This window comes from Ochlerotatus camptorhynchus, unplaced genomic scaffold (genome assembly GCF_037179485.1).
Source record: "Ochlerotatus camptorhynchus isolate MF236.1 unplaced genomic scaffold, CSIRO-AGI_Acam_v1.1 ptg000082l, whole genome shotgun sequence".
Taxonomy (NCBI): Eukaryota; Metazoa; Arthropoda; class Insecta; order Diptera; family Culicidae; genus Ochlerotatus; species Ochlerotatus camptorhynchus.
Genome location: NW_027040572.1, coordinates 3,339,749 through 3,364,281, shown reverse-complemented (window position 1 = coordinate 3,364,281; position 24,533 = coordinate 3,339,749). Strand labels below are relative to the sequence as shown.

The following is a 24,533-nucleotide window of genomic DNA, read 5'->3' as shown; positions in this document are numbered from 1 at the left end:
TTCTATGCGGAACCATCCTAACAAAAATCATGGAACTACTATGATATTTATTTATATCATCCAAGTGTTCACAAAAGCTTCTTTTCATAATTATATTCATAATTACTGTGCTAATAACATTGACATGATGCAACTTTTTTGTCTTATGATCAATTGAGCTGAAACCAAGGGGTACACACTTAATTCAGATCACCGAAGTCGGTAGGATTTTACCGGGTTTTTAAACAGCAGAACAAGTCGGTAAAATTTTCAAATGAAAGTTGCACGTGAGAAATCAAGAAAATGTATAAATTTATTTTTTCGTCAATAAATGGGGCATACTGAATAAATTCTGTACAACTTCGGAATAAATTTCCTAAAAATTGGATTTTTCAGTGATTTTTAAACTTTTACCGAAAAATTCTGTGGTTCAAAATTTACTGAACGACGGAGGCCGGAATTAGATTCGGCATAGCTTGGGCACATTCATCGGCACAATCTCGTAGGTTTTTTATTTTTTTTAAATAAAATGGGAGCACTGCTGGACAACTGTCATGGAAGTTGTTCACAACATTACGTGCTGTTTTACTGTATAGTCAGGAACATCCTCTAATTGACTATAACAGAGGAATTATGACCAGCAGTTCACTTATAGATCTAAATACGAAATGTAGGTTCTAGAGTGGGCTCAAGAGAAAGAGGCAGTGCTGCAACTCACACAAAGCAAACTGCAGAAGTCTATTCATCATTCTATATTGTCGGTCTCCAACAATGTTCCCTACCGGTCCAAACAACTGCTCCCTACCGGCCGCAAATAGACCGTTGCTTTCACATCACGAAAGTCTAGGTTTCTGGTCTCCCTTTTAGGGCATTATAAAACCCTAAAACACAGGATTTTTATTATTCCGTGAGCACAAATAACGTCATCCTCAATCCGATTTATCCTTGCGATTTCAAATCAAAAAATTCAAAATGTCAGAAATACCTGGTTGCCGGGATGGGTATTAACAATCGCAGCTTGCTCTATGACCGGCACAATCGGCACAACTGCGGCACACATGCGCCACACTGACCTATTCCTTGACTGAAACCTTTGTCCTAGAACTAAAATATGTTCAATTTTACGATTACAAAATACCACATTTTCGGAAGCACCTGCCGGAAAGTGAGACACTTGGTAAAGCTGTTCGAAATAATAGCAGTTTTAATAATTTGCGTTTCAGCTCAATTTTGAGAAAAAAATAAATTCAATCAATCCCCACCCAATTATCAAATGTATTGAATAGTTGAAAATGTTTAAAATATTTGCAGCAGTAAATTTTAAAATCAAAAACTGCTATTTTAGTTGTAGTTCTGAACGTTTCAGCTCAATTGATCTTATGAGAACAAAGTTACAACATGTCAAAGTTGTTAATTTTGTATGAAAATCGGCATGCACTTGAAAATAAAGTTCTACTCGACAAAAACTCAGCAGCACAAGACTCCTCGAACTGTGTCTCAGAGTCGAAGCACTACTGGTCAAACTGGTGGCGCTAGGCGGACTAAAGGGCATTCAAGCTTTCAAATTTACTGAAACATAGGTCGGATCAACTTAAACACTGTAGTTCTCCAAATTAACTATGGTGCGAATTGTGTAGTGTGGTCGATCTTCTGGCAAATACCTTTGACGACGATCACGATGATATGGAATTACCAGCAAGACAACAGTCGGTGGACTGTGGACTATCCTCGCTGTTCGACTTGATCAAGTTTAATAACCTCTAATTGTACTCAACCTGCCATGGTATAAAGGGCCAAAAACGGTTTGGGTGAATCCGAGGGCACATTGTCCACGTGCATCCACGAGATAAATGATAATATCCTTCCAACTACAGGATCATACAACCGGTAAAAAAAACAGGTCACCCAACAGGAGGATGAGAAGGGGAGCAGAGCCCACACTCTATCCAAGAAATGTTAAAGATAGGGAGTTGGCATTTCCATTCTTCCCATCCATTTTACTTCAATCTGGTTCCCTGGGTTGGTCTATTAGAAAGGTGACGCGAGAATTATTCTTTATATCTCATTAAATTGCTATTGACCTGTTTGACCCATAGTTTGGTAAAAAGAGAGAGAATACGAACTAAGCATAAACATGGATTATACATTCAAATGTATAAAGTGATGTGTATGTGAATAATGTATAATAGGGCTTTATTTGTCAAATGTATAAATTATGTACCATCGACTGCTTTTGGATCTAATGATTGAATTACAAAGATAAATAATAAACATCTAGTTTTATTTTATAAACAAATACATACATTTCGGAAAGTAGTATCATCGACGTGCTATCTAGAATAGACTGGGGAAGCGTCCTGGACCCTGATAACGTTGAAACCGCTGCGCAAACTTTTTCACATGTCTTGGCGTATGTCATTGACAGACACGTTCCAAAGAGAGTTCACCGAAAAGGGTCACACCTTCCTTGGCAGACGAGCCAATTGCGAAAGTTAAAATCGACAAAGCGAGCGGCACTAAGGAAATTCACCAAGTATCGTACGCTGTCGCTGAAACATCATTACGTTAGGCTCAATCATGAGTTCAAGCGAGTTAGCCATCGATGCTATTCGCGATATCAACGTGGGATTCAGAGTGAACTCAAGTCACACCCGAAGTCCTTCTGGAATTATGTTAACGAGCAGCGCAAAGAGTCTGGCCTACCATCGTCAATGATGTTCAACGGAGAAGTTGCTTCCACCTCTCAGGAGATCTGTCGCTCGTTTTCAGACAAGTTTGCCAGCGTATTCTCTGATGAGATATTAACCGACGACCACGTTACCCTAGCAGCTAGTAATGTACCACTCTCCGGTCAAGCGTTGGGTGCAATTGACATCGACGTCGAGATGATTTCCACTGCCGCACAACAACTTAAGTCGTCCTTCAACCCAGGACCCGATGGTGTCCCATCAGTATTTCTGAAGAAGCATATCGCCAGCTTGCTAACACCGTTGCAGCATCTATTCCGCATATCCATCTCGAGTGGTATATTTCCATCTTGTTGGAAATTTGCACATATCAGTGCCAACATTTCAAAGGGGCGTAATTGCTTTTGTAAACAATGGCTTTAGTCGTCGATTTCTCGTAACTAAAGCTCGCCCCTCCAAATTAACAATGCTAGCTAGTAGAGGAAACATTCCTCTACCAGTTGGTGTCATTATTTTTCGCGAGAAATCAACGGGTAAAGCCATTGTTTACAAATGCAATTACGCCCCTTTGAAATGTTGGCACTGATATGTTTCCTGTTCACAAAAAGGGAAACAAACGGGACGTGGATAATTCGTGGAATCACATCGTTGAGCTCAGTTTCGAAGTTATTCGAGTTAGTCATCATGGAGCTCCTGCTCTCTCATTGTAAGCAGTATCTAAGTAGTGATCAACACGGCTTCGTTTCCGGTCGTTCTACAACCACTAATCTACTTTGTCTGACATCGTACGTCACGGAAAGCATGACAGAACGGGCTCAAACAGACGTAATTTACACCGACTTGTCGGCTGCAGTCGATAAACTGAACCATGCAATTGCAATTGCTAAGTTAGATAGACTCGGGGTAAATGGCAACCTCCTGCGATGGTTTCGCTCTTATCACAGTGATCGCCAGCTGATGGTAACCGTTGGTGAATGTCAGTCTGCTACTTACCCAGCCACGTCAGGAATACCTCAAGGAAGTCACCTAGGCCCGTTGATTTTTCTGTTGTACTTTAACGACGTGAATCTGGTCCTCGAAGGCCCTCGTCTATCGTATGCAGTGCAGATGATCTTAAAATCTATATCCGGATCCGTTCTATCGATGACTGTCACTTCCTCCAATGCCAGCTCGAAGCGTTTGCTAACTGGTGCAACTTGAACCGCAAGAAGGAACCGATCATGTTCAATTATGTACTTCAGGAAACAACAATCAGCCGTGTCAACCACGTAAAAGACCTGGGAGTTATTCTGGATTCCCAGTTAACGTATAAGCAACACATCTCGTTCATTGTCGACAAGGCGTCAAGATCTTTGGGATTCATTTTCAGGATTGCAAAGAATACTATCGCTATTCTGTTCCCTGGTGCGGTCTACCCTGGAATATTGCTCTGCAGTATGGAACCCAAGCTATAACAATGGTGCTGAAAGAGTTGAGTCCGTTCAGCGTCGATTTCTTCGATTTGCTCTGAGGAAGCTGCTTTGGAGAAACCCTTTTCGTCTACCCAGTTATAAAAGTCGATGTCAACTGATTGATCTGGAGCTTCTACGTACTCGGAGTGACACTTCGCGGGACCTGCTCATCGCGGATATTTTTCAGGGTAGAATTGATTGTTCTACAATCCTGGAGAAGATCAACGTGAACGTCCAACCCCGAGCGCTGCGAAATAACGCTATGTTAAGATTGCCTTAGCATCGCACTAACTATAGCATGAACGGTGCTATAGACGGCCTTCAACGTGTGTTCAATCGAGTTTCTTCAGTGTTCGATTTCAACCTGACACGAGAGATGCTACGCCGGTGCTTTTCCCGTATTTTCTCTGACGCACTAAACCGTCACTTAAACATCATTGGGGCTACACTCAGCCTGTTGATGTAAACTAATAAATAAACTAATAAATAAATAACAGGTCATGGATCACTAAAGGCCCAAACGCAATGTGGGCGGAAACGGAACGGAAACGGCAAATTTGACAGTAGTCACAAATGAGTAGTCAAGTTGCCTAGCCGAAGTCGATTTGGTTCGAACTAGGTTCAATCCGACAAGTAGGTTTACTTAAATCGGGCTTTTCCATAGCCGCTGCCGTTTCGCTTCCGCTGTCATTGCGCTTGGGCCTTAAATTGCGGGATTACCCGAGCAAAGTCTGAGATCAAATTGAAATCTAAATTTGATGTTGTGATTTCGCTGATAATGATTACTCAGGTTGCTGTCGTTTTGGCCGCCTTAACGGTTAAAATATCAAAATTGAGAGCAAACAATCCCAAGTAACATTTTAAGTTTTATGAAATACTACAAAGCAACTATAAAACAACATTCATAAAACCCTGGTCAAGGCTATTTTGTCATTAATGCATCCACCAAAACCTCATTAAGACTAGAATATGTCTAGTTGGCCCACCCTGGAGAAGGTTCTGAAGGGTGTATTATCGAAGCTCTTCAATATTGATGGTGACTGGTTGGTTGATGGTTGACTGCAAAAGGTTGTATGACGAACGCATTGAAAACAATTTGAAACCTATAATAAAAGCTATTTAGCAACAATAAAAACCCTTTCCGAGCCATTTCCCCTAGCCGCATGCTGAATCCACTAGGAAAGCATCAATCAAGATAGAAAAGGATTTATGAATCCGATCTTATCAAAATAATTAAAATAGAAACTGATGGTATAAAAATCTTGTTGAATATCCAAATTTATTACAATAGTTCTCATTAAGTGGCCTAGTTTTAAGTGCCATATTAAATTTTATGTGAAATGTACGTGAAAACATCGAAAAAATTAAGTCCACCCTCGTAAAACGTCGATTTGACTAATTATTTAACATTGATAAAAAAATATTCTTCAGATCGAGCTTGCCCGAGACTTTTTTATTATTTTCGCTTTTAAATGTTTACTCATTGCTAAATTTACCAAAATATAGTTATATCTAAGGAGATATAGATTGAAAATCAAAGATTGTAAAAAACAAGCAAACTAATTGTAATATGGCGGTGGCATAAAAGTTGATTTTCATGGGTCATTTGTGAAAAAGTTGTTTTGCTTTCAAGAATTCTTGTTAATAAGGTTTTAAAATGGCTTTTATGAAGAAAACTTGCAGGCTGAATTGTATTTATCTAAAGCCATTTTGCTTGATCCTAACCCGTTCAGATTTATGGCAGCATTTATGGAGGCAAAGTCGCCTGCAAAAAGTTAAACGTCAAAGTTTGATTATTTTCCGATAGTTGCGCTGTGGGATCCAGGGTTCTTCCAGGTGGTTTTCTCCCGATAGATTGGGAGATTGGTTACTCAGACATTTTGCGATACTGTTTTACAACATTTCGTATTTCAATTTCTTTCGCCGAATAAAATCGCTGCTATGGATCGGAAACCAGCTAATCTCCGCTAACTAACAGTTTCAGTGGTTTGCTGTCAGTTGTCATCTTTTCGCAAGATCTGGAGAAGGCTGATATGTTTTTTAAACTTCCGACAATGTTTTATGCATTTGAGGGCCCCGCTCAGTTTGCTCTTCTCCGCCAGATGGCCAGTCGTTGATGGTGTGATGGTTCTTCTAAAGAAGGAAATTTTGCTGAAATCGACTTGAATTTTTCATCATACTTCGTCTATCCTTCGAGATTTCCTTGTCATAAATTTGGCATTTATTAACTATGAGGAACCATCTTTTAAGCTCAATTTGTAAACAGGAGTTAATTGTGCACTTTAAAAAGCCTAAAAAGCTACAATAAATGCTTTTTGCTCTAATGCAAAACCTAATAGTTTTATGGTTGCTTTTGTAATGATAGAACACGTTTTATAAAGTATTTCATCAAGACATTAATAAACAATTGGTAATGACGTTTATGCTTGAATTACAGACAGTTTTAAGGAGGGATTGATAACTGTTTTGAATTTATTTTTAAAACAAGACAGTTTTTGACTTCCTTGCCAGACTATAAAAGGTTTTTAAAAGAGCAAAAAGCTGAATTACTAAGCAGGAATGTTTTACACTTTGAAATGCTATATTTAAACTAAATGGATTGTTCATTGCCGTTATAAAACCATCATAAATCAGAGTGGATGCTAAATCGTTACTGAATTGTTACTTGGGAATCTTCCTATGACATCACATTGAAAACTATTTCTGCTATCAGTGAAAGCAAACTGAAAACTAAATTTGATATCAATTTTTCCTGTAGATAACAAAACAAGTATTCAATTTGATGTTATGCTAAAGCAATGAAAACAAACGCGCAACAACATATTTTTAAAGAGCAAATGTACAGTAAAATGAAAACAAAATTTGGTATCAAATTTGTCCATTGCGTAAACTGAAATCAAATTATGATTTCAGTTTGATGTTGATATCAAAACTTGATTTCAATTTGCTGTCATTTTGATGCTGGACTTTGCTCGGGTATCTAGTGGTTTCCAACTTCTTTGGTTGCGCAATAGTCCTGCAGTCCCGATTTCAACGAGTCGGCGCTCTCTTTCCGGGTAGATTTCGCCAGAGCATGGTGATCTAGTGAGGGGGATTTCGATGATTTCGCTTAAAATTAGGAAAGCACGTACTCACCTTATCCAAATCGCCATCGGTGGCATTGCAAACACGAACCCTAAAGTGTTCGTAATGTTGTATATTCTGTCGCATGTGCTGTTCCATAGCATCAATTTCGTCGGGTCCAATATTTACACCACAAACGGCCTGAGCCCTGAGGAGGGAGAGCTGCTTGAATGAAAACTGAATTACCTGAGAATGTTTGCCAACAAAATAAAACTGTCAACATCTAAATGAGTGGTATTCACAGAACGAATTTTTCACAGATTTTCTTACTTTCAAGTAAAGGATGCTGGGTTACTTTTTAAACTAGATCAGTGAATTCGTTGTCGTGAGTGATGTGATCGGTGATTACGATTTAAATTAATTAGTCATTGAACTATAATAAAAAAAGTAACCACCTACCAGGCTAAACCAGTGTTGTGCAATAATGAATCTAATACGTCGTTTATAAAGCATTTACAAAGCATGTGACTAAAACATGGACTCATAGTGTTAGTTATTGTAAAGCAATGCAATGATAACGGAGTTAAAAAACGTTAACTAGACGTCTAATAAAGCATGTTATTAAATCAATTGAAAACATTCAAATTAGAACGTCAATGTATGTGCAAATTACACTTATTGAGTTTGTTATTATATCAAACTTCGCTTATAAAACTTTTAATACGTAAATTAATCAAATCAGAGCAAACAGCGGAATCTATCGATCTCAATGAGTTTTTTTCAGAACATAATTCGACAACCCGTTTTATTTAGCATTATACGCTGTAATACAGCATTTGTTCAATGTATATGCTTATTTGTGACTCTGAATTGTTTGTTGGACAGTCTGAGTGCCTGAGACTACCTACATAAGTCAATAATATAATGGGATCTACGTATCGGGTCGTTTCTTGCAGATCAAATTTTGCATGACCTTTCTAGACCACACACCAAAGCAACCCATCACTCTGTCTAGAGCATGCATGATTGATTAAGCACGCCGTGCCTTTGTGGTAAGACTTCATTCCAAACCCACGTAAAAGGTGACTGACCTGAAGCTTGCTCGTTCGTGACTGAATGTGATATCGTTTTAAAATTTGCCAAGCCATGGTTCTACTATTTCACATTCTTCTCCGTTTTATTTGGATGTTCGATTTTTTTTGTACGTTTCTACGCAAACAAAATACTACATACACGTACAGTCTATGGGATTGGCTTTTTCGTTTTCAAATATAAATTGTACAGTTTTTACAAGAGCAAGCAGAATTATTCCCGATGAGCTAGATTATGTTGTGGGTTTGTCTGAAGATCCGAGTTATCACCATTCCGTGCAATGCATTTACTGCAGGTTGCGAGCCTTGACCTCGGCAACAGCCTGCAGATGTTCGGCCTTAGCCTGGGCGACTTCTGGGGTATCCTGAACTGGTTCCGGTAGAGCAACTTCGGCAGCTGGCTCGGGCAAAGAACGAGCGGAAATGGCAACTGGAGCAGCAGCAATATGGGAGGTGGTGTAGTAAGCCGGGACGCCATAGGAGTAAGCGAAGGCTGGCTGATGGATGGCGCTATACTGGACAGCAGTTGGAGCCGACTGACGGTATGTAGCATAGGAGAAGGATGCTGGAGCTGGAGCGGCGTAGGTGGTGTAGGCCACTGGCTCGTTATTGTAAGCCAACGATGAGGTGGAGTACGAGAATCCGGAAGCTGGGGCCAGAGCAGCAGCTGGAGCAGCGGCGGCGTAGGTGATGGGAGCAAAGGCAGCGACTGGGGCAGCTGGAGCAGCGGCGGCGTAGGTGATGGGAGCAAAGGCAGCGACTGGGGCAGCTGGAGCAGCGTTCACAACGACAGAGGACGTGTCTTCCTCATCAGCCATTTCAGCTGCAGCATTGCGCACCTTAGCTTCCTCAACGGCGGCCATATGCTCAACCTTAGCTTGGGCAACTTCAGGGGTATCTTCCACTGGCTTTGGGGCCATACGGGTTTCGACTGGGGCCACTGGCATGTTGCTAGCTTCGGCACGGAATCCGTTGACGGCATCGGCAGTGTAAGTTACGGTCTGCAGCTTGTTCTCAGCATCCAGATAGCTGTACGCTCCACGGGTGACTCCATCAAAAGACTTGGCTTCAGTCTTTGCCGATAATCCTCCGTTATATCCATATGTATACTGTCCGAGGGCATCCTGGGCGTGATACTGGCTGGCCACCGCCACTGGAGCAGCGACGTACGTAGTTGTCGGAACGGCAGCGTACAAATGCTGGGTCAGCAGCTGTGGGGCAGCAGTGGCAACGGCCAACAGAGATGAGACCACGACAAACAGCTTCATATTTGATATATTTTATTCGCGCTGCTGGAATACCAGTACTCGCTATTTCGAAGGATAAAACACGATTGATGCTGGGAGAACCGCATTACCGAACTATTTATACCCCGATGCCAATTTGCTTCTGGTTCAAGTGCTAGAAGGCTTCCCCTTGGAAGACTTGTTTTCTCATTTCTTCGACGTCGTTCTTGTTCTCGGCCGTACTTTTGACACTATCAGTTTTAAGCAATGGAACAAAAAAATTAAACCCGATACAATAAAAGTTGTCGTCGTTGATCGTTGGATACCCTTTTTTTTTTCTTCTTTGCACTGAACCTGACTTCTTGGCGGAACAGGACGTGTGGGGGGTGGGATCACATATCGAGGGACTACCCTTACGCGATTAAACCGGTTGAAAGCATCAAAGAGGAGAAGCATGAAACAATGGTTGAATTAACGTTTCTTCCAGCAGTGATCCGTGACCTTGCTACATATTCACATTTTGTGCTGCTAGTTGGCATCTTGCTGCATACATTTTTTTTTTTTTTTTTTCGTTTTCGCCATTCCGGATAGCCTTTCCGAGAGATTGAACGCATGGCAACGGCAAGTGCGAAAAGCGATCGTAACGTTGAATTGAAGTTCAACCACTCAACTCCACCCAATGCGGATTCGGTTGTAAATCCAGTTCTACACGCACGCGGGCAAGGGATGATTATTTTGTTTTAAATGTTCACTTTCGTTTATCAACCACATGCGATCGGAGCGTTGCATAGCACGGTAGGACGCGTCGCGGCTTGGCGCGTAAAGTGTGCGTCGGAGAGAGAGAAAGATCACTCGTGCCGGTATTGTGACTTGTGACCGTGACTTTGCTCTTTGAATGCGTGGGAAAAGTAGAATTTTAAGTTGGGTTGGGTGCAAACAATATAACCCAAAAATTTGAGAAGACGGATCGAATTCTTTGACTTGTTTTATTATGTTGAGGCTAAGTTTTCACCATTATTTTTGACCGCCCAACTATAGGGTATTGGCACGGACAGTAAGTAAAATCGAAATCTTACCAGCTAAACGTTCGGTTAAACTTTAAACCAGGCTTGCTTCTACTCACTTGCTATACAAAAATGTTTTTTTTTCTGAATTATAAAATCATTAGATGTTATAATGATAATAAGTAATTGTAAGTTACAAGATGAGGTTGTAAAGTATGTGTTTGACACATACAACCATTCAATATTGCTTTCAGAGCGTCACAATCATCGATTCCTTGCTCATCTTCGTCTTCGGCAAAACTTTTCGGATTTTCATGTCGGCTTTGCACCTGCTCTTCAGTCATTTGCATGTATAAAATAACAATGTAGATAAGATCTGTCAGCACTTTCGTAACGGCTCCTTTGTAAAGGGCGAACACGAAATTATTGCGACACATTCAACAGGGCATAACTTTTTTACCATTGGGTAAAAATCAACCAAATTTTGCACACTTTCTCATTGATGTGTATTGTGTACATGCTGTCAAACTCGAAGTCGTGTTTTTCGATTCAACGAAAATGGAGGTGAACCAACGCGAGTTGAGAGAACAAATTCTTTCCTAACACCTGGAATTTCCTGACCTGCCGCACCGGCAGTTGGGAAAAATGTTGAACATTCACCATTCAACCGTCTCCAGAGTGTTGAAGTGGTTCCAGGAGCGGTAGAAGTTGGACCACGACAAAGGAGCTGGAAGAAAACCGGGACCGGAGAACAAAAAGACGGAGGGAAAGGTGAAGCGGATGATTAAAGCAAATCCCAACGTCTCAAGCCGTGATTTGGCTAAAAAGATCGGCATGTCGCAGAGCTACGTCCAGAATGCAAAGAAGAGAGCTGGACTACATACTACTACAAGGTACAGAACTTCCCAAACCGCGATGAGCGGCAACAATCGACGGCTAAAACTCGGGCACGGTAGCTCTACGAGAAGATGCTGACAAAATATGGCTGCTGTGTGATGGACGACGAAACGTATATAAAAGCCGATTTTAAGCAAATTCCAGGGTTGGAGTTTTTCACCGGCAAGAGCAAGTTCGATGTGGACGACAAATTTAAGAAGAAGAAAATGTCGAAGTTCGCCTCCAAATATCTCATTTGGCAGGCCATCTGCTCTTGCGGACTGAGGAGTGAGCCTTTCGTGACAAAGGGCACAGTAAATGGCGAGATCTACAAATCTGAATGCCTCGAGAAGCGCCTTTTGCCGTTCTTGCAGCAGCACGACGAAGCTCCACTATTTTGGCCAGATTTGGCATCATGCCACTATTCTAAAAGTGTCCTGGAGTGGTATGAGGCCAAATCTGTCCATTTTGTTCCAAAGGACATGAACCGCCAAACTGTCCGGAGCTGCGCCCGGTGGAGCAGTACTGGGCAATAATGAAGCGGGAACTTCGGAAGAGCAAGAAGACAGTCAAAGACGAGAAGGACATGTTAAGAAAATGGAAAAAAAAACTGAGAAACTGGTACCGGATGACACTGTAAAGACTTTGATGGAGGGCATCAAGCGAAAATGCGTTCAATTTTACGCTCAAGGCTCCATCGATTAACTTTTCTTTTGATTTTTGAAGTAAATATATGTATAAAACTACCCTAAAATTTTGGTTTGATTCTAAACATTATAAGAAAATTGGCATGACATTTTCGGTGTCGCAGTAATTTCGTGTTCGCCCTTTACTTCTTAATTTCGATGATTGTGTGCAAAAATTTGAAGGTTTGCAGAATCAACGCTGTAAAGTCTTCACAGCAGCATTTCCAATAGGTAGCTAGCCGCACGAAAGACAGTTACACCTTCGGAATTACTAACAAAAGGATTCTCCTATATTTCATTTATTTATGATCACCTTGATGTCGATATCTGCCAACTGGGTCAGAAGTTGCCAAATCGAAAGCGGAATTGGCAACCTTGGGCATGTCCGAAATCATGTGCTTCAGAATTGAAAACAGAAGCGACATACATCATCTTGAAGTCAGCGGTGCCGGTGGTGTAGTGGTAAGCGTGATTACCTCTCACCCCAGCAGGCCTGGGTTCAATCGCAGTCGGCGCCGCCAGGATTTTCTGAGGCATAACATATCTGATCACGTCTTCCTTCGGAAGGGAAGTAAAGCCGTTGGTCCCCGGTTCATGAGTGGGTCGATAGGTAGGGTCCAGGTGTGGGAGCTGCCTCCCTGGCGTCGGTAGCATTGGTGCTTAGCACGGAAAACAAGATCGACGGAAAACAAAACAAAGAAAAAAAAAGAATTGAACAATTGCAACAACTTAACTTTAACATTATCAAAACTTTAACTTAGGATTAACCTATCTTTAATATAACTGTAACTTAACTTTAACGTAACTTTAACTTAATTTTAACTTAACTTTAACATAAATTTAACTTTAACATAACTTTAACTTTACTTGAACATAACTTTTGCTTTTCTATAACTTAACTTCAACATAACTTTAACTTAACTTTAATATAACTTTAACTTACCTTTAACTTACCTTTAAGTTAACTTTAACATAACTTTAACATAACTTTAACTTACCTTTAAGTTAACATTAACATAACTTTAATTTTACCACAGATAAACAGACATAACACATATAATATTTCTCACTGTAAAACATCGTCGCTAAAACATTACCGCCATCTGTTGAGTACACTGTGGTGGGCACTACGCTGAACAGATGGCGGTAGTGTGTAAACGTCAAACGCAAGGGAATTGACTTGGCACGCCACGGGTGGTGGTACTACCAACAACGATACTTTAAATTATCCGTTAAATGCTTGTTCGATGAACAACTTGCGAGTGTTATGTCTGTTTGTCTGTGATTTTACTTTAACATAACTTCAACTTAACTTTAACTTAACATTTTGCTGCGGTCAAATACGGCTTATTCAGCAATCAGCCATTAAGCATGGCCGTGTCGTCTGCCCACTAGGTTTCACCGCTATAGTTTAAATTTACCTGAAGCTTCGATCACATGGTCCACGTTAAAAAAACATCAAATTAAAAGTTTGTAAAAGAACGGTTACAAGAACCTTCCATCGACCACACTGCAAAAATTGAGCGACTAAAGTGGGCTGAGCACGTCGTAAGAATGCCAGACGACAAACCAGTGAAAATGGTTCTCGAAGGCGACCCAACTGGAACAAGAAGAAGAGGCGCTCACAAGGAGGATCAACCAAGTAGATGGCGACCTGCGGACCCTTCGCATATTACGAGACTGGCGACGTGTGACCATGGATCGAGTAGAGTGGAGAGGACTTCTTTGGACAGCAGAGGACATCAAGGGCTTAGACGTATTGATAATATAAATGCTGTGCACGAATCTGCTTCGACATGTTTCATTACTAACGGCATTGTATCAGTCGTGGATGATCTTGTAGATCATTTTATCTAAACTTCAGCACGGTTTGGAGAACCTAGAACATTTTAAATTATGCCCATGGGATCTATAAGCATGGACATTAGACCGATGCAAAATTTGACTTTTTCGCTCCACAGTGCTTGAATGGTTTCAAATCGAGTCCTGATTAGCCTCTCAAAGTTACAACTCATTTGGTTAGAAACAGACTTCGCACAAGCCATTTGAAGTTTACATGTAAATTACGATGGGAAATCTCATTGTTCATTGCCTTCTAGTCTTTTTCCATATTTAGCTGCGAAACAGTTCGCTAGCCATTCTTATAGAAAATTTTCTCAGCTACAACTTTGCTGAAGATTGTTTCTATGTAAAACGAGACAGGAACAAGTTATTAATTATTTAAGAGATTGGTAAACTTATGACATGATCAAGCAGCTGCTCTGTAGGCAACACTGTATTTTGCAGTGTGACATAGTAGCCATGATTTGTGTGTCCTATTCAACGCCCCAGAAACACCAATGTTGCCTGCTGAGCAGTTGATTGAGCATGATCATAAGACATCAGCGCATTGAACCATTGATAACTTTCTATTCTTGTATTTAATCAGAAAGTAGTCTTTAGCAAAGTTGTAGCTGGGAAAATTTCCTACAAGTACAGTTGAAAACTTTTGAAGCAGACCGTTATGGTGAATTATTAGATAGACATGAACAAAAATCTTGGTTTTACCATAGTAATTCCCATACAAACTTCAAATGGTTTGTGTCATCTCAGTTTCTCACCAAATGGGTTCAAATTTTGAGAGGTTAGTCAGGATCCGATTTGGAATCGTTTAAGTATTGTGGAGCGAAAATTTCAAATTTTGCATCACTCTAATGGACATGTTTCGTTGTTAGTAGGTCATTTGGTCTAAATTCCAGCACAGCTAATTCACATTGTGACAAGGTGACAAGAGCAAATTTTCATTATGTCGAAAGTGACATCTCATTCGCACCGATCCGAGAAAAATAAAGTGTTGTTTTGATGACCGAAAAGTTTTTCCTATTGCCAAATTATAATCTCATAATGATAGCATTGTTTAACATATTAAGCAGGGTTTTAATCATACAAAACAGATCGCTAGCTTCATGCTAAAAATTACTGGTTTTTGAGTCAAAAGTTATTATACACTCGATTTTTTATCTAGTTCGTTTATTTGTAAGGCTCAATCGCGTTAGCTTTACGGAGCCGATCATTCATTGTTGTTTGTTTGTAACAAAATTCACTTAATTCTATGTCTAGTAGGAGTTGGGGTAGTTAGAGGAGTACATTGTCGAAGGATAGGAAAAGGGGAGGAGCTTGGGGGTAGGGTTTCGTTGTCTCATCAGAGCAATGTCACCAGTATGAACGGTAGCGCGGTTCTAGTATCGTCTGGAGTTCGACCGGCTATGGTGACCAGTGGGCGACGATGAGACTCATCAAGACGGAGGGACAAGACAAACAAAAACTATTAAAGAGAGACAAAAGACAAAGAAACTAAATTCATTTACTAGACATTTGAAGAAACACATAAACCGACTGCAAATAGCAGATATCGCGAGTTCCCAACACGTCTCTGATAGGAACATTGGGTTGTCTTCATTATCCGCACATTGCCAAACTGCTTGATCGATGTCATCGTAACCGTTTCCACACCGGCAGAGGTTTATTCTATTGAGATGCGCATCTAGCGAGTAGTGGCTGGACATAAGTCTACTCATCACGCGAACGAAGTCACGACTTAAGCCCAAGCCTTTAAACCACGCTCTCGAAGAAACCAAGACCAACAATTGAAATGGCCTTAACTCCATTTTGTAAACAAACCTTGTAAGGCCATTTTCTCGCGAACCGAAGTCCGCAAAGGCAAACCAACATAATGAACAGGCAAGGGAAATTCTCCTCTACCCGATTGTGGTTTAGGTTTGCAAATGAAGGTTTCGGTTCGCGAGAAAATGGCCTTACAAGGTTTGTTTACAAAATGGAGTTAAGGCCATTTCAATTGTTGGTCTTGAAACATTAGGAATAATTGAATGTAACCACCGTCCAAGATTCCAAGTGTCCCAATCGGTTTGCTAACTCGAAAGGGTACTCTGACGCACTAAATGGTAAAATTCATCGTGTGAAATTTGCCTGTCATAAAATTCGCCTTCCTGCGCGCCCACCTTTGCGAGAGATCGAACTGAGACTATCCGAGAAGATGAAGTAATGGTCTGCGGGCATGTTCGAAATCATCCCCAATGCGAAGTTGATTGCTGCCAGCTCAGCAACAAAAACGAAACAAGGTTCCTGAAGCTTGAGGAAGGCGCTAGAGTTTTCATTGAAGACACCGAAGCCAGTGGATCCACTAAGACGAGACACGTTTGTAAAATATTTTTTCACGCAATTGACGTGTTGGTCCTTTTCAGTAAAAATTCGCGGGATAATAATAGGTCGAAGTTGATCGGGAATCCCATGAGTTGCTTGTTTCATGGTCAGATCATATTCAATTGAGGAACTGCGATTGGTGAAGTGAGCACGGTCTGGAGTGTAACAAGGAAGACACATATCCGAGGATATTTAGTGGTGGTAGATTCTCATAAATCGAGATTATCTGTTCAGCTCAAAAAATTCTTCAAAATTTGCAATTATAAGTGTGTTTGTCACTCCGCATTTGATTAGTATTCTGAGAGAGAGAGCTCCCTGAAACAGTTCTGGAGGGGTGTAACACCTGCCAGAACCTCGAGGCTTATGTTATGCGTTGAGTGCATACAGCCAATAGCAATACGCAGACAACGATATTGAATTCGTTCCAATTTTATTAGGTGACATTTTCTTGTCGAGAGAAAGCAGAAAGACCCGTACGTTAGAACAGAGAGAATTGTTGTTTTATAAAGCGTTATGAGGTCTCCCGGATGAGCACCCTACCATGTGCCGTAAATTGAACGGACAAAGTTGATCCTCTGTTGACATTTTTGCTTCAAAAACGTAATGTGGGTATTCCAAGTGCACTTTGAATCAAACCAGACCCCAAGGTACTTGAAAGACAATGATTGAGTAATGTTTCTGCCCAAAAGATTAAGATGCATTTGGGCTGGGTACCACTTTCGAGTAAACCATACCCGTTCAGTTTTCTGCGGCGAGAATTCGCCCAAGAAGACAAGTTATCTAAGGAACTTTGCAAAGGTCCTGGCCAGAGCTGGTAAATATCACGGCCGTCATGTGAGAATGAGAAAACAGGTCCTCTCACTATCACGAGATGAAACTATCTATCATTAGTTTTCTTGTCATTTTCCAATGATCAAGCACTCATGAGAATAATTCTATTGCGGTTTTTGTACCTACATTTCTAACTGATTTAGATTAATTCAAGCAAGTAACCGAAGGTGATCGTTAGAGTCAATATATTGTTACGATTTTCTCGGTACAAGTAACTTTAAAACCAATAAATGAGCTAGTAATTACGATGATCACAACACTGTCACATTTTGTCATGACGAAAAATTCTATGGGATTTTGAAGAAAATCTCTATCATCGTGACAGAGATCTTTCATTGAAAATGAAATTTACCAGCCCTGGTCCTGGCATGTCCACGGCATGTGGACCTCTTACGGAAACCACACCGTCATCTGCAAGTTGTCTAAGCGTGCATTGTTCTGCCAAACAGTTGTCGATATCTTTTAAATAAAAGTTATAAAGAAGAGGGCTGAGACATGAGCCTTGGGGCAGGCCCATGTAGCTAATTCTGGAAGTTGTCAGTTGTCGAAGGGAGAAGTTCATTTGCTTTTCTGACAACAAATTGTACAAGAAATTATTTAAAATTCCAGAAAGTCCACATCTGTGCAGAATTTCAATGGAAACTGAATCAAAAGCCCCCTTAATGTCCAAGAATACTGAAGCCAATTGCTCCTTGTGTGCAAAGGCCAGTTGAATATCTGTGGAAAGCAGCGCTAGACAATCGTTTGTTCCTTTGCTCTTGCGGAACCCAAACTGTGTATTTGATAGTAAGTTATTTGTTTCGACCCACTGATCGAGTCTCCGAAGGATCATTTTCTCCAACAATTTCCTAATGCACGTAAGTATCGCAATTGGACGGTATGAGTTTGGGTCAGACGCTGGTTTGCCAGGATTTTAAATGGCTATTACATTGACCTGTCTTCATTCAGGCGGTACAATGTTGTTTTCTAGTAAAGAATTGAATAAGTCTAGCAAGCGTCTTTTAGCGATATCTGGGAAAATTTTCAGAAGATTGAATTTAATCATATCGCTGCCCGGTGTGGGGTTGTTCGATGAAATAGAAAATTCCAGCATTGTGAATGGTCTATCCAGAGAGCCGCCGCTCGGAGACGCTTCTCGAAGAATGTGTTATGCTAGAACTGAGTCCGGACAGACCTTTTTAGCGAAATCGAATATCCATCGGTTGGAGTATTCTTCACTATCATTAGAAGATGAGCGGTTACGCATGTTCCGAGCCACCCTCCACAAGGTGTTCATTGAGGTTTCTCGTGAGAGTCCCTCGACGAAATTGCGCCAATAACCGCGTTTCTTTTCTTTGACTAATATTATACGTCGTTTGGTGGCCCACTAACGTTACTTAAGTCTATATTGTATTTACTAGGATATTCGGGAGAATTATCATTTGTTGATTTGTTTTCCGTCGATCTTGTTTTCCGTTCTGAGCACCAATGCTACCGACGTCAGGGAAGGCAGCTCCCACACCTGGACCCTACCTATCGACCCATCAACTCATGAACCGGGGAACAACGGCTTTACTTTCCTTCCGACAGAAAACGCGATCAGATATGTTATTCCTCAGAACATCCCAGCCATTGAAAATTTAGTCGATTGCTGAATTTATGTATGGGCCCAAATTAGGGGCATTTAGGCCGACATTACATCCATTTCCCCTATATCAATTATTTTAACGCCAAATTAAAGGTAAGAAAATTTTCTTTCAATCAACTGAACATCAACTGTTAGTGAGATTAGTGGTATTGTTGGTAATTAATAATTGGTTTATTTTTTTATATGTTTTGCATTTTTCTAAGAAATTTTGAATTTCCGCTAAGTTTTAAGCAGTGTAAATAAAAATGATTGTAGTGGTTGTACCATTAATCTCACTGAAAAATGGGTTTTAAACAATCGAAAGCAAATTTTATCATCTTTAATTTGACGTTAAATAAATTAAATTTTTTAAATAAAAAAACATTTTTTTAAGTGAAATTTCATTTTTATCTATGTTTCGAAAACTGTCTTACTGAGATTTTTTGGACTACATTTTTGGATTCAGCGCACGAATTTAACGTACAAAGTTCAAATATGCTGTAAACTAGTGTTTTAGGGGAAATGGCTCTAGTGTTTGTCTAAGGATCTATGATTGGGCCCATCGCTAAAAATTTGCTATTTATCAATTTTATCTAGATGAAATGTTTAAGATAATCAATCATTCAGTGATAATTAAAAACGTGATTGAGGGAAACAGTGTGATAAATTTTGTTTTTTTTTCAATTTCGAGTGATAGGGGAAATGGATATAATGTCGGCCTAAATGCCCCTAATTTGGGCCCATACATAAATTCAGCAATCGACTAAATTTTCAATGGCGACCAAAAATATCCATTACTACCGTCCGAAAGCCGCGTTCTTCGAGATAAAATTGATAACTAGGAGATTTTTAGCGATGTGCCCAATCTTAGATCCATAGGCCACCATTAGAGCCATTTCCCCTAGCACGCCTTTTTCGGCTACCACTACTGTCCATGAAGCATACACTTCATTCAATAAATCAAGTGATTTCGATAAAAAGTCCCTTCCTAGCATAAGGTTAATCAAATTAGTTAGAGATAGATCTTCCACGAAAGTCCCTGGGTTCATTTTTGCTAGGTACACACTACAACGGTTGTCAGTTACAAAGCACAACGATAAAAACTCTTGTTGGAAAAGGATTAAAATCATTTTGGAAATTTACTACACACTATAGCACATTAATTTTCCGACAAACTCGTTTTCGCACCAGTTTTACTGCCGCAATAACATTGTTCCCATATCAAAGGCTCCAAGCACTACATGCGTAAAATTATGCTGTGCGAGAGAACCCATCAGGGATCGGGATGATAGCAAAACGAGCCAGTGGTCGCGAGAGCGCGAATAGCAGCCCTGCAGGAAGTTAAACCGGAGCAACTTTTACTTTTGAAAGAATTTTGCGCTAACCTCCTTGATGCGCTGTTCGTTGACATTGGGCGAATCACTCTTCTGGATGCGTATAAATAGAACGACAGGTTGCCTTCAAAAGTATCAATCGTTTGCAATCCTCTGAATAAGCGAGTACTGGAAATCCAGCAGCGCAAAAGTTTTAAAAATTATATCAAATATGAAGATGTTCGTTGTTGTTTCGTCCCTGTTGGCCGTTGCTTCGGCTTCGACCAGCTTTTTGGCGCCAAGATTGTACGGATACGCTCCAGCCACTGCCTACTATGCAGCTCCGGCAGAACTATCCAGCCAGTACCACGCCCAGGACAGCCTCGGACAATACTCATATGGATACAACGGAGGACTTTCGGCTAAGGCTGAGACTAAGTCGCTCGATGGTGTGACCCGTGGATCGTACAGCTACCTGGATGCCGAAAACATGTTGCAGACCGTGACTTACACTGCCGACGCCGTCAATGGATTCCGTGCTCAGGCTAGCAACCTCCCACAGGCTCCAGTCGAAACGCGCATGGCTCCAGAACCAGTTCAAGACACACCCGAAGTTGCCCAGGCTAAGGCTGACCACATGGTTGCCATTGAGGAAGCTAAGCTGCGTAATGCTGCCACTGCTAGCAACAACTACGAAGACAGTTCCGTTGTGGTAAGCGCTGCTCCAGCTGCCGCCATTGCCGCTCCAATCACCACCTACGCTGCCGTTTCTCCAATTGCCCTGGCTCCAGCTTCGGGATTCTCTTACTCCCATTCCACCTTGAACCTGAAGAAGGAACCATTGGCCATCGCCACCTACGCCACTCAAGCCCCAGTCGCAGCTATTGCCCCAGCTCATTTCTCCTATGCTACCTACAGTGATGCGGCTCCGGCTGTCGCACTGAAGTCCTACTCCCTGCCAGCCTCCTACGCTTGGAACCACGCCCCAGCTTACGCTTACAGCTATGGAGCTCCAGCTTTCTACAGCAGCAACCTGTATGCCGCTGGAGAGCTGCCACAGCCAGTTCAGGACACCCCTGAAGTCGCCCAAGCTAAGGCTGAACACTTCCAGGCCGTCGCCGAAGCTAAGGCCCGTGCTCTGAACTAAACGCTGATCCGGTACTGACCGCACTGACATATCCCATCTCATTACTTCGAATATGAACGGAACCGTACTGACCAAACAGTCGCAATTTATGCGTGTATAAAATGTACAAAAAAAGTGTCTTTGTTTATTGCAATAGTTGAAACGATTGAGTTATCAAATACAGCCAAGTATAATGAAAAATGAAAATTTAATGTTGATAGCTTATTGGAGATGAAAGAAAATGTTCTGATAGTTTTAATAATTACTGTCATGTCACCAACTAACCCTCCCCCGCTAATTCATTAACAAACAAACAATTTCCAACTTTGGTAAATTCAAGAATCTTGAAAAAAAAATTTGAACTATTTGTAAAATCATAATAGTTTTTTTTTCTCTCAAAATGTAAATAAGTTTTCTAAAGGGGGACACCGGTTGAGATCTCTAAAAACCTTTTTTAGAGATCTCAATAGGTGTACCATGTAATTTTTGTTAATACCCTGAATTTTTGCTATTTTTTTAGAACGTTAGAATAAATGCAATTACTTCGGGGTTTCAGTATGTTATTAAGCAACACTTCAACTTTATTTTCGAAAAATTTCAGCCCAAAAAATGATTTTTTTTTCCGCTGTTGGCTAGCGAATCCACGGTTTTTTTTTTTATCTAAGCCCATCTCCTCGCATCGCTCTCCTCCTTTTTGCAGGAAAACATCAAAATCTTCATCAATCTTCTTTCTATCTACTAAGTGTGCGCGTATCTCAACAACAGCAAAATATTTTTTCCTGCATCTTAGATAGAGCCACCGCCCCCCTCGTAATCGACGGAGATGAGTTGGAAGTGGTGGATGCATTTGTGTACCACGGATCGTTGGTTGGTGACTTTGTATAACAACTACAGCACATACTTTGTACAGACTCCACAAGACCTTGAGGTCTAGTAAACTTCACTTCCGTACTCCAAGTTCAAGTACAAAACACTGCACAGTGGAGCAACGATCGCAGTAACGTGGCAAAAACCTCTAGCACCGTGCCTATGCATAGTACACGGAACGAAAATTACACGTAAAAACCATTGATTTTCATAAAAATTGCTCTATTGAAAAATCCTATAACCCGTATTTTTTACAGGTAGCTACTGTTCTCCAAAATATGAGTCTTAAATGATAGGATAGAGAATTACTTCGGGCTAATCGCCCATTTTGGGCCTATCGAGTAGAAAACTTCAAATAAATACATGATTTCAGAGTTAACAAGTCAATTATGCGTTTGGTACGATACTTTAGTTAATTAGCTACCGAACGAAGTCAATGAGAACCCGTGATGTGAAGGTTTGCACCCATTATTCCCAAAAACAAAAGAAGCGCTCCAACCGAATCAATTTTTATCTTCATCCGATAGGCCGAAGTGAATTCATTAGCGTTTCAATGGCGTTTCAATGCGTTACGCCGTCAAGAAGCAGTGTTAGACTTTTGACAATATCTCAACCATTTGTTTATCTTTATCAAATCTTACGGTACGTACGGAAAGCCATCAGTAATAATAACATTTCGTTTGGTGCGGGTTGTGCTTAATAGGCCGGAAATGGGTTAGTTAACCCTAGTCATATAAAAATCGTTGAAACACAACTTTCATTGCATTTTTCAAAGCGATACATTTATTGAACATCCAATGAAATTTAAAGAATTTCACCTGGCGATTACGTGAAGTTTTGCTTCAGTGTGTGGATTTGCAGACTTCGACAAAGTTGTTAAGTTTAGTTTGGTGGTTTCTGATTAGTTCGTATTCCTGCCGCATATAGGTGGCACTCGAATCTATATTTTGAACGGAGCGTTCTATAAGGATGGTTTCTTCCGAAAAGTGGTGCATTTTATAGTTTTGAGTCTGAAAGTGAGATATTGACTCCCAAAAACTTCAACAAGACAATAATTATTACAATTTATTAACGTGTGTAGCCCAGAAGTGTAAGAATAATATGTACCACAGGTTGGAAACTAACGATTTAAAATTGGCTCACCACTTGACTATCCTATTGGTCCCAAGCAAACGATTAACGTACCCCATTCTAGTCGAAATTCTAGTACACTATGTTTGTTTGACATATGAAATGAGGGGTTCGTGGATTTTCCTATGTTTCGAGGGGTGTATCGATTAGCTTGGGACCGAAGAGCGTACCAGAGCTGAGCCAAAAAGTTGAGCACGTTTCTTCTGGGACTTCTGGTCTTAGAATTACCTCTATGATAATACGTAGTAGTTTATCAAAATGCAAAAAAAAATCCCAATTATTACAAATGTATATGCATTGCATACATTTTTATAAAAGTATTTTCTAAAATGTTTCAAACTAGGGGTGTATAAAAATGCCATTTACTCAAATTAGGACTGAAATGCACGTAAGTTGTCCGTTCAGAGTTATTAATGTAGATACCTAGTTGGATATTTCAATCTGCATAGCACAACAAGGATCAGCAAACATGTTTATGAAACGTCATTAGAATATATTGAATTTGAAAAATATATTCAATGGAACATCTTACTAGGTCTACACGAGCCATTCCCATAAAAAATCTTGTCCCTTTTCGAGTTATTGACATTTTTACACTCCACTATTTAATCAATTTTTGTAAATATTTTTACAAAAATGTATAACACATTTCAAAACATGAGCGATTTGGATAGGTTCCATTATTTCGACAATGTACTCATTCATGAAGCTTTTAATGTTGGGCTATATTATGTGCCTATATACTGTAAAAAATATGAAAACGCCTTTTTACGGCCAATTTTCTTAGTAGGCCGATGTCTCACTTTAGGTCTTTGATGTATTCGACAACATTTTTCAGAACTATAAAATGCACAACCAATGCCGAAAAACCATCCTTCTAGGACCCTCCGTTAAAAATATAGATTTGAGCATGTGGCAAGAATACGAACTAATCAGAAAACATTAAAAGTTGACCCTTGATAAACTGTCCAAGACTGCAAATCTGTAGAATACATACCCACGGCGCTAGAGGTTTTGGCCATGCTACCGGGTTCACTGCCCCACTGTGCGCTAATGAGACCACTAGTTGCTCGAGGAGGACATGCAAGCAAGTGAAGTATCATCGAAGGACGTTGGACTATTAATGGTAAGATAAGGTCCAGAAACCAACAAGCAAAAATCTAGAATGATGTTTCAAGTAGCCTTAAACGTGGTAAATATATATCAAGTCAATAAATAATAAGCACTTCTCCAAATATTATGACATCATGATCTTTTACTAGCTTTAATTTCGTGAGGCGTACATTTTCATTCGACACGCATATCATAATATATTGCCATTTGACCACAACCTATTGAATCCATTCAATATCGTTCCGCAGTTTACGAGCATCATTAACTATTCCGGATACCATCA

The 24,533-nt window shown here is 40.4% G+C and overlaps 2 protein-coding genes across 2 annotated transcripts; one reads left to right on the top strand and one right to left on the bottom strand.

Moving 5' to 3' along the window:
* Positions 1-8,464: 8,464 nt before the first annotated feature.
* LOC135698089 (angiomotin-like) lies at positions 8,465-9,623 on the bottom strand. Its single transcript, XM_065217943.1, has one exon. It carries the CDS (start codon positions 9,537-9,539, stop codon positions 8,559-8,561), a length of 981 nt encoding a protein of 326 aa, XP_065074015.1. The 5' UTR covers positions 9,540-9,623; the 3' UTR covers positions 8,465-8,558.
* Positions 9,624-20,171: 10,548 nt separating this feature from the next.
* Positions 20,172-21,187, top strand: LOC135698088 (pupal cuticle protein-like). Its single transcript, XM_065217942.1, has one exon. It carries the CDS (start codon positions 20,246-20,248, stop codon positions 21,158-21,160), a length of 915 nt encoding a protein of 304 aa, XP_065074014.1. The 5' UTR covers positions 20,172-20,245; the 3' UTR covers positions 21,161-21,187.
* The last annotated feature ends 3,346 nt before the right edge of the window (positions 21,188-24,533 follow it).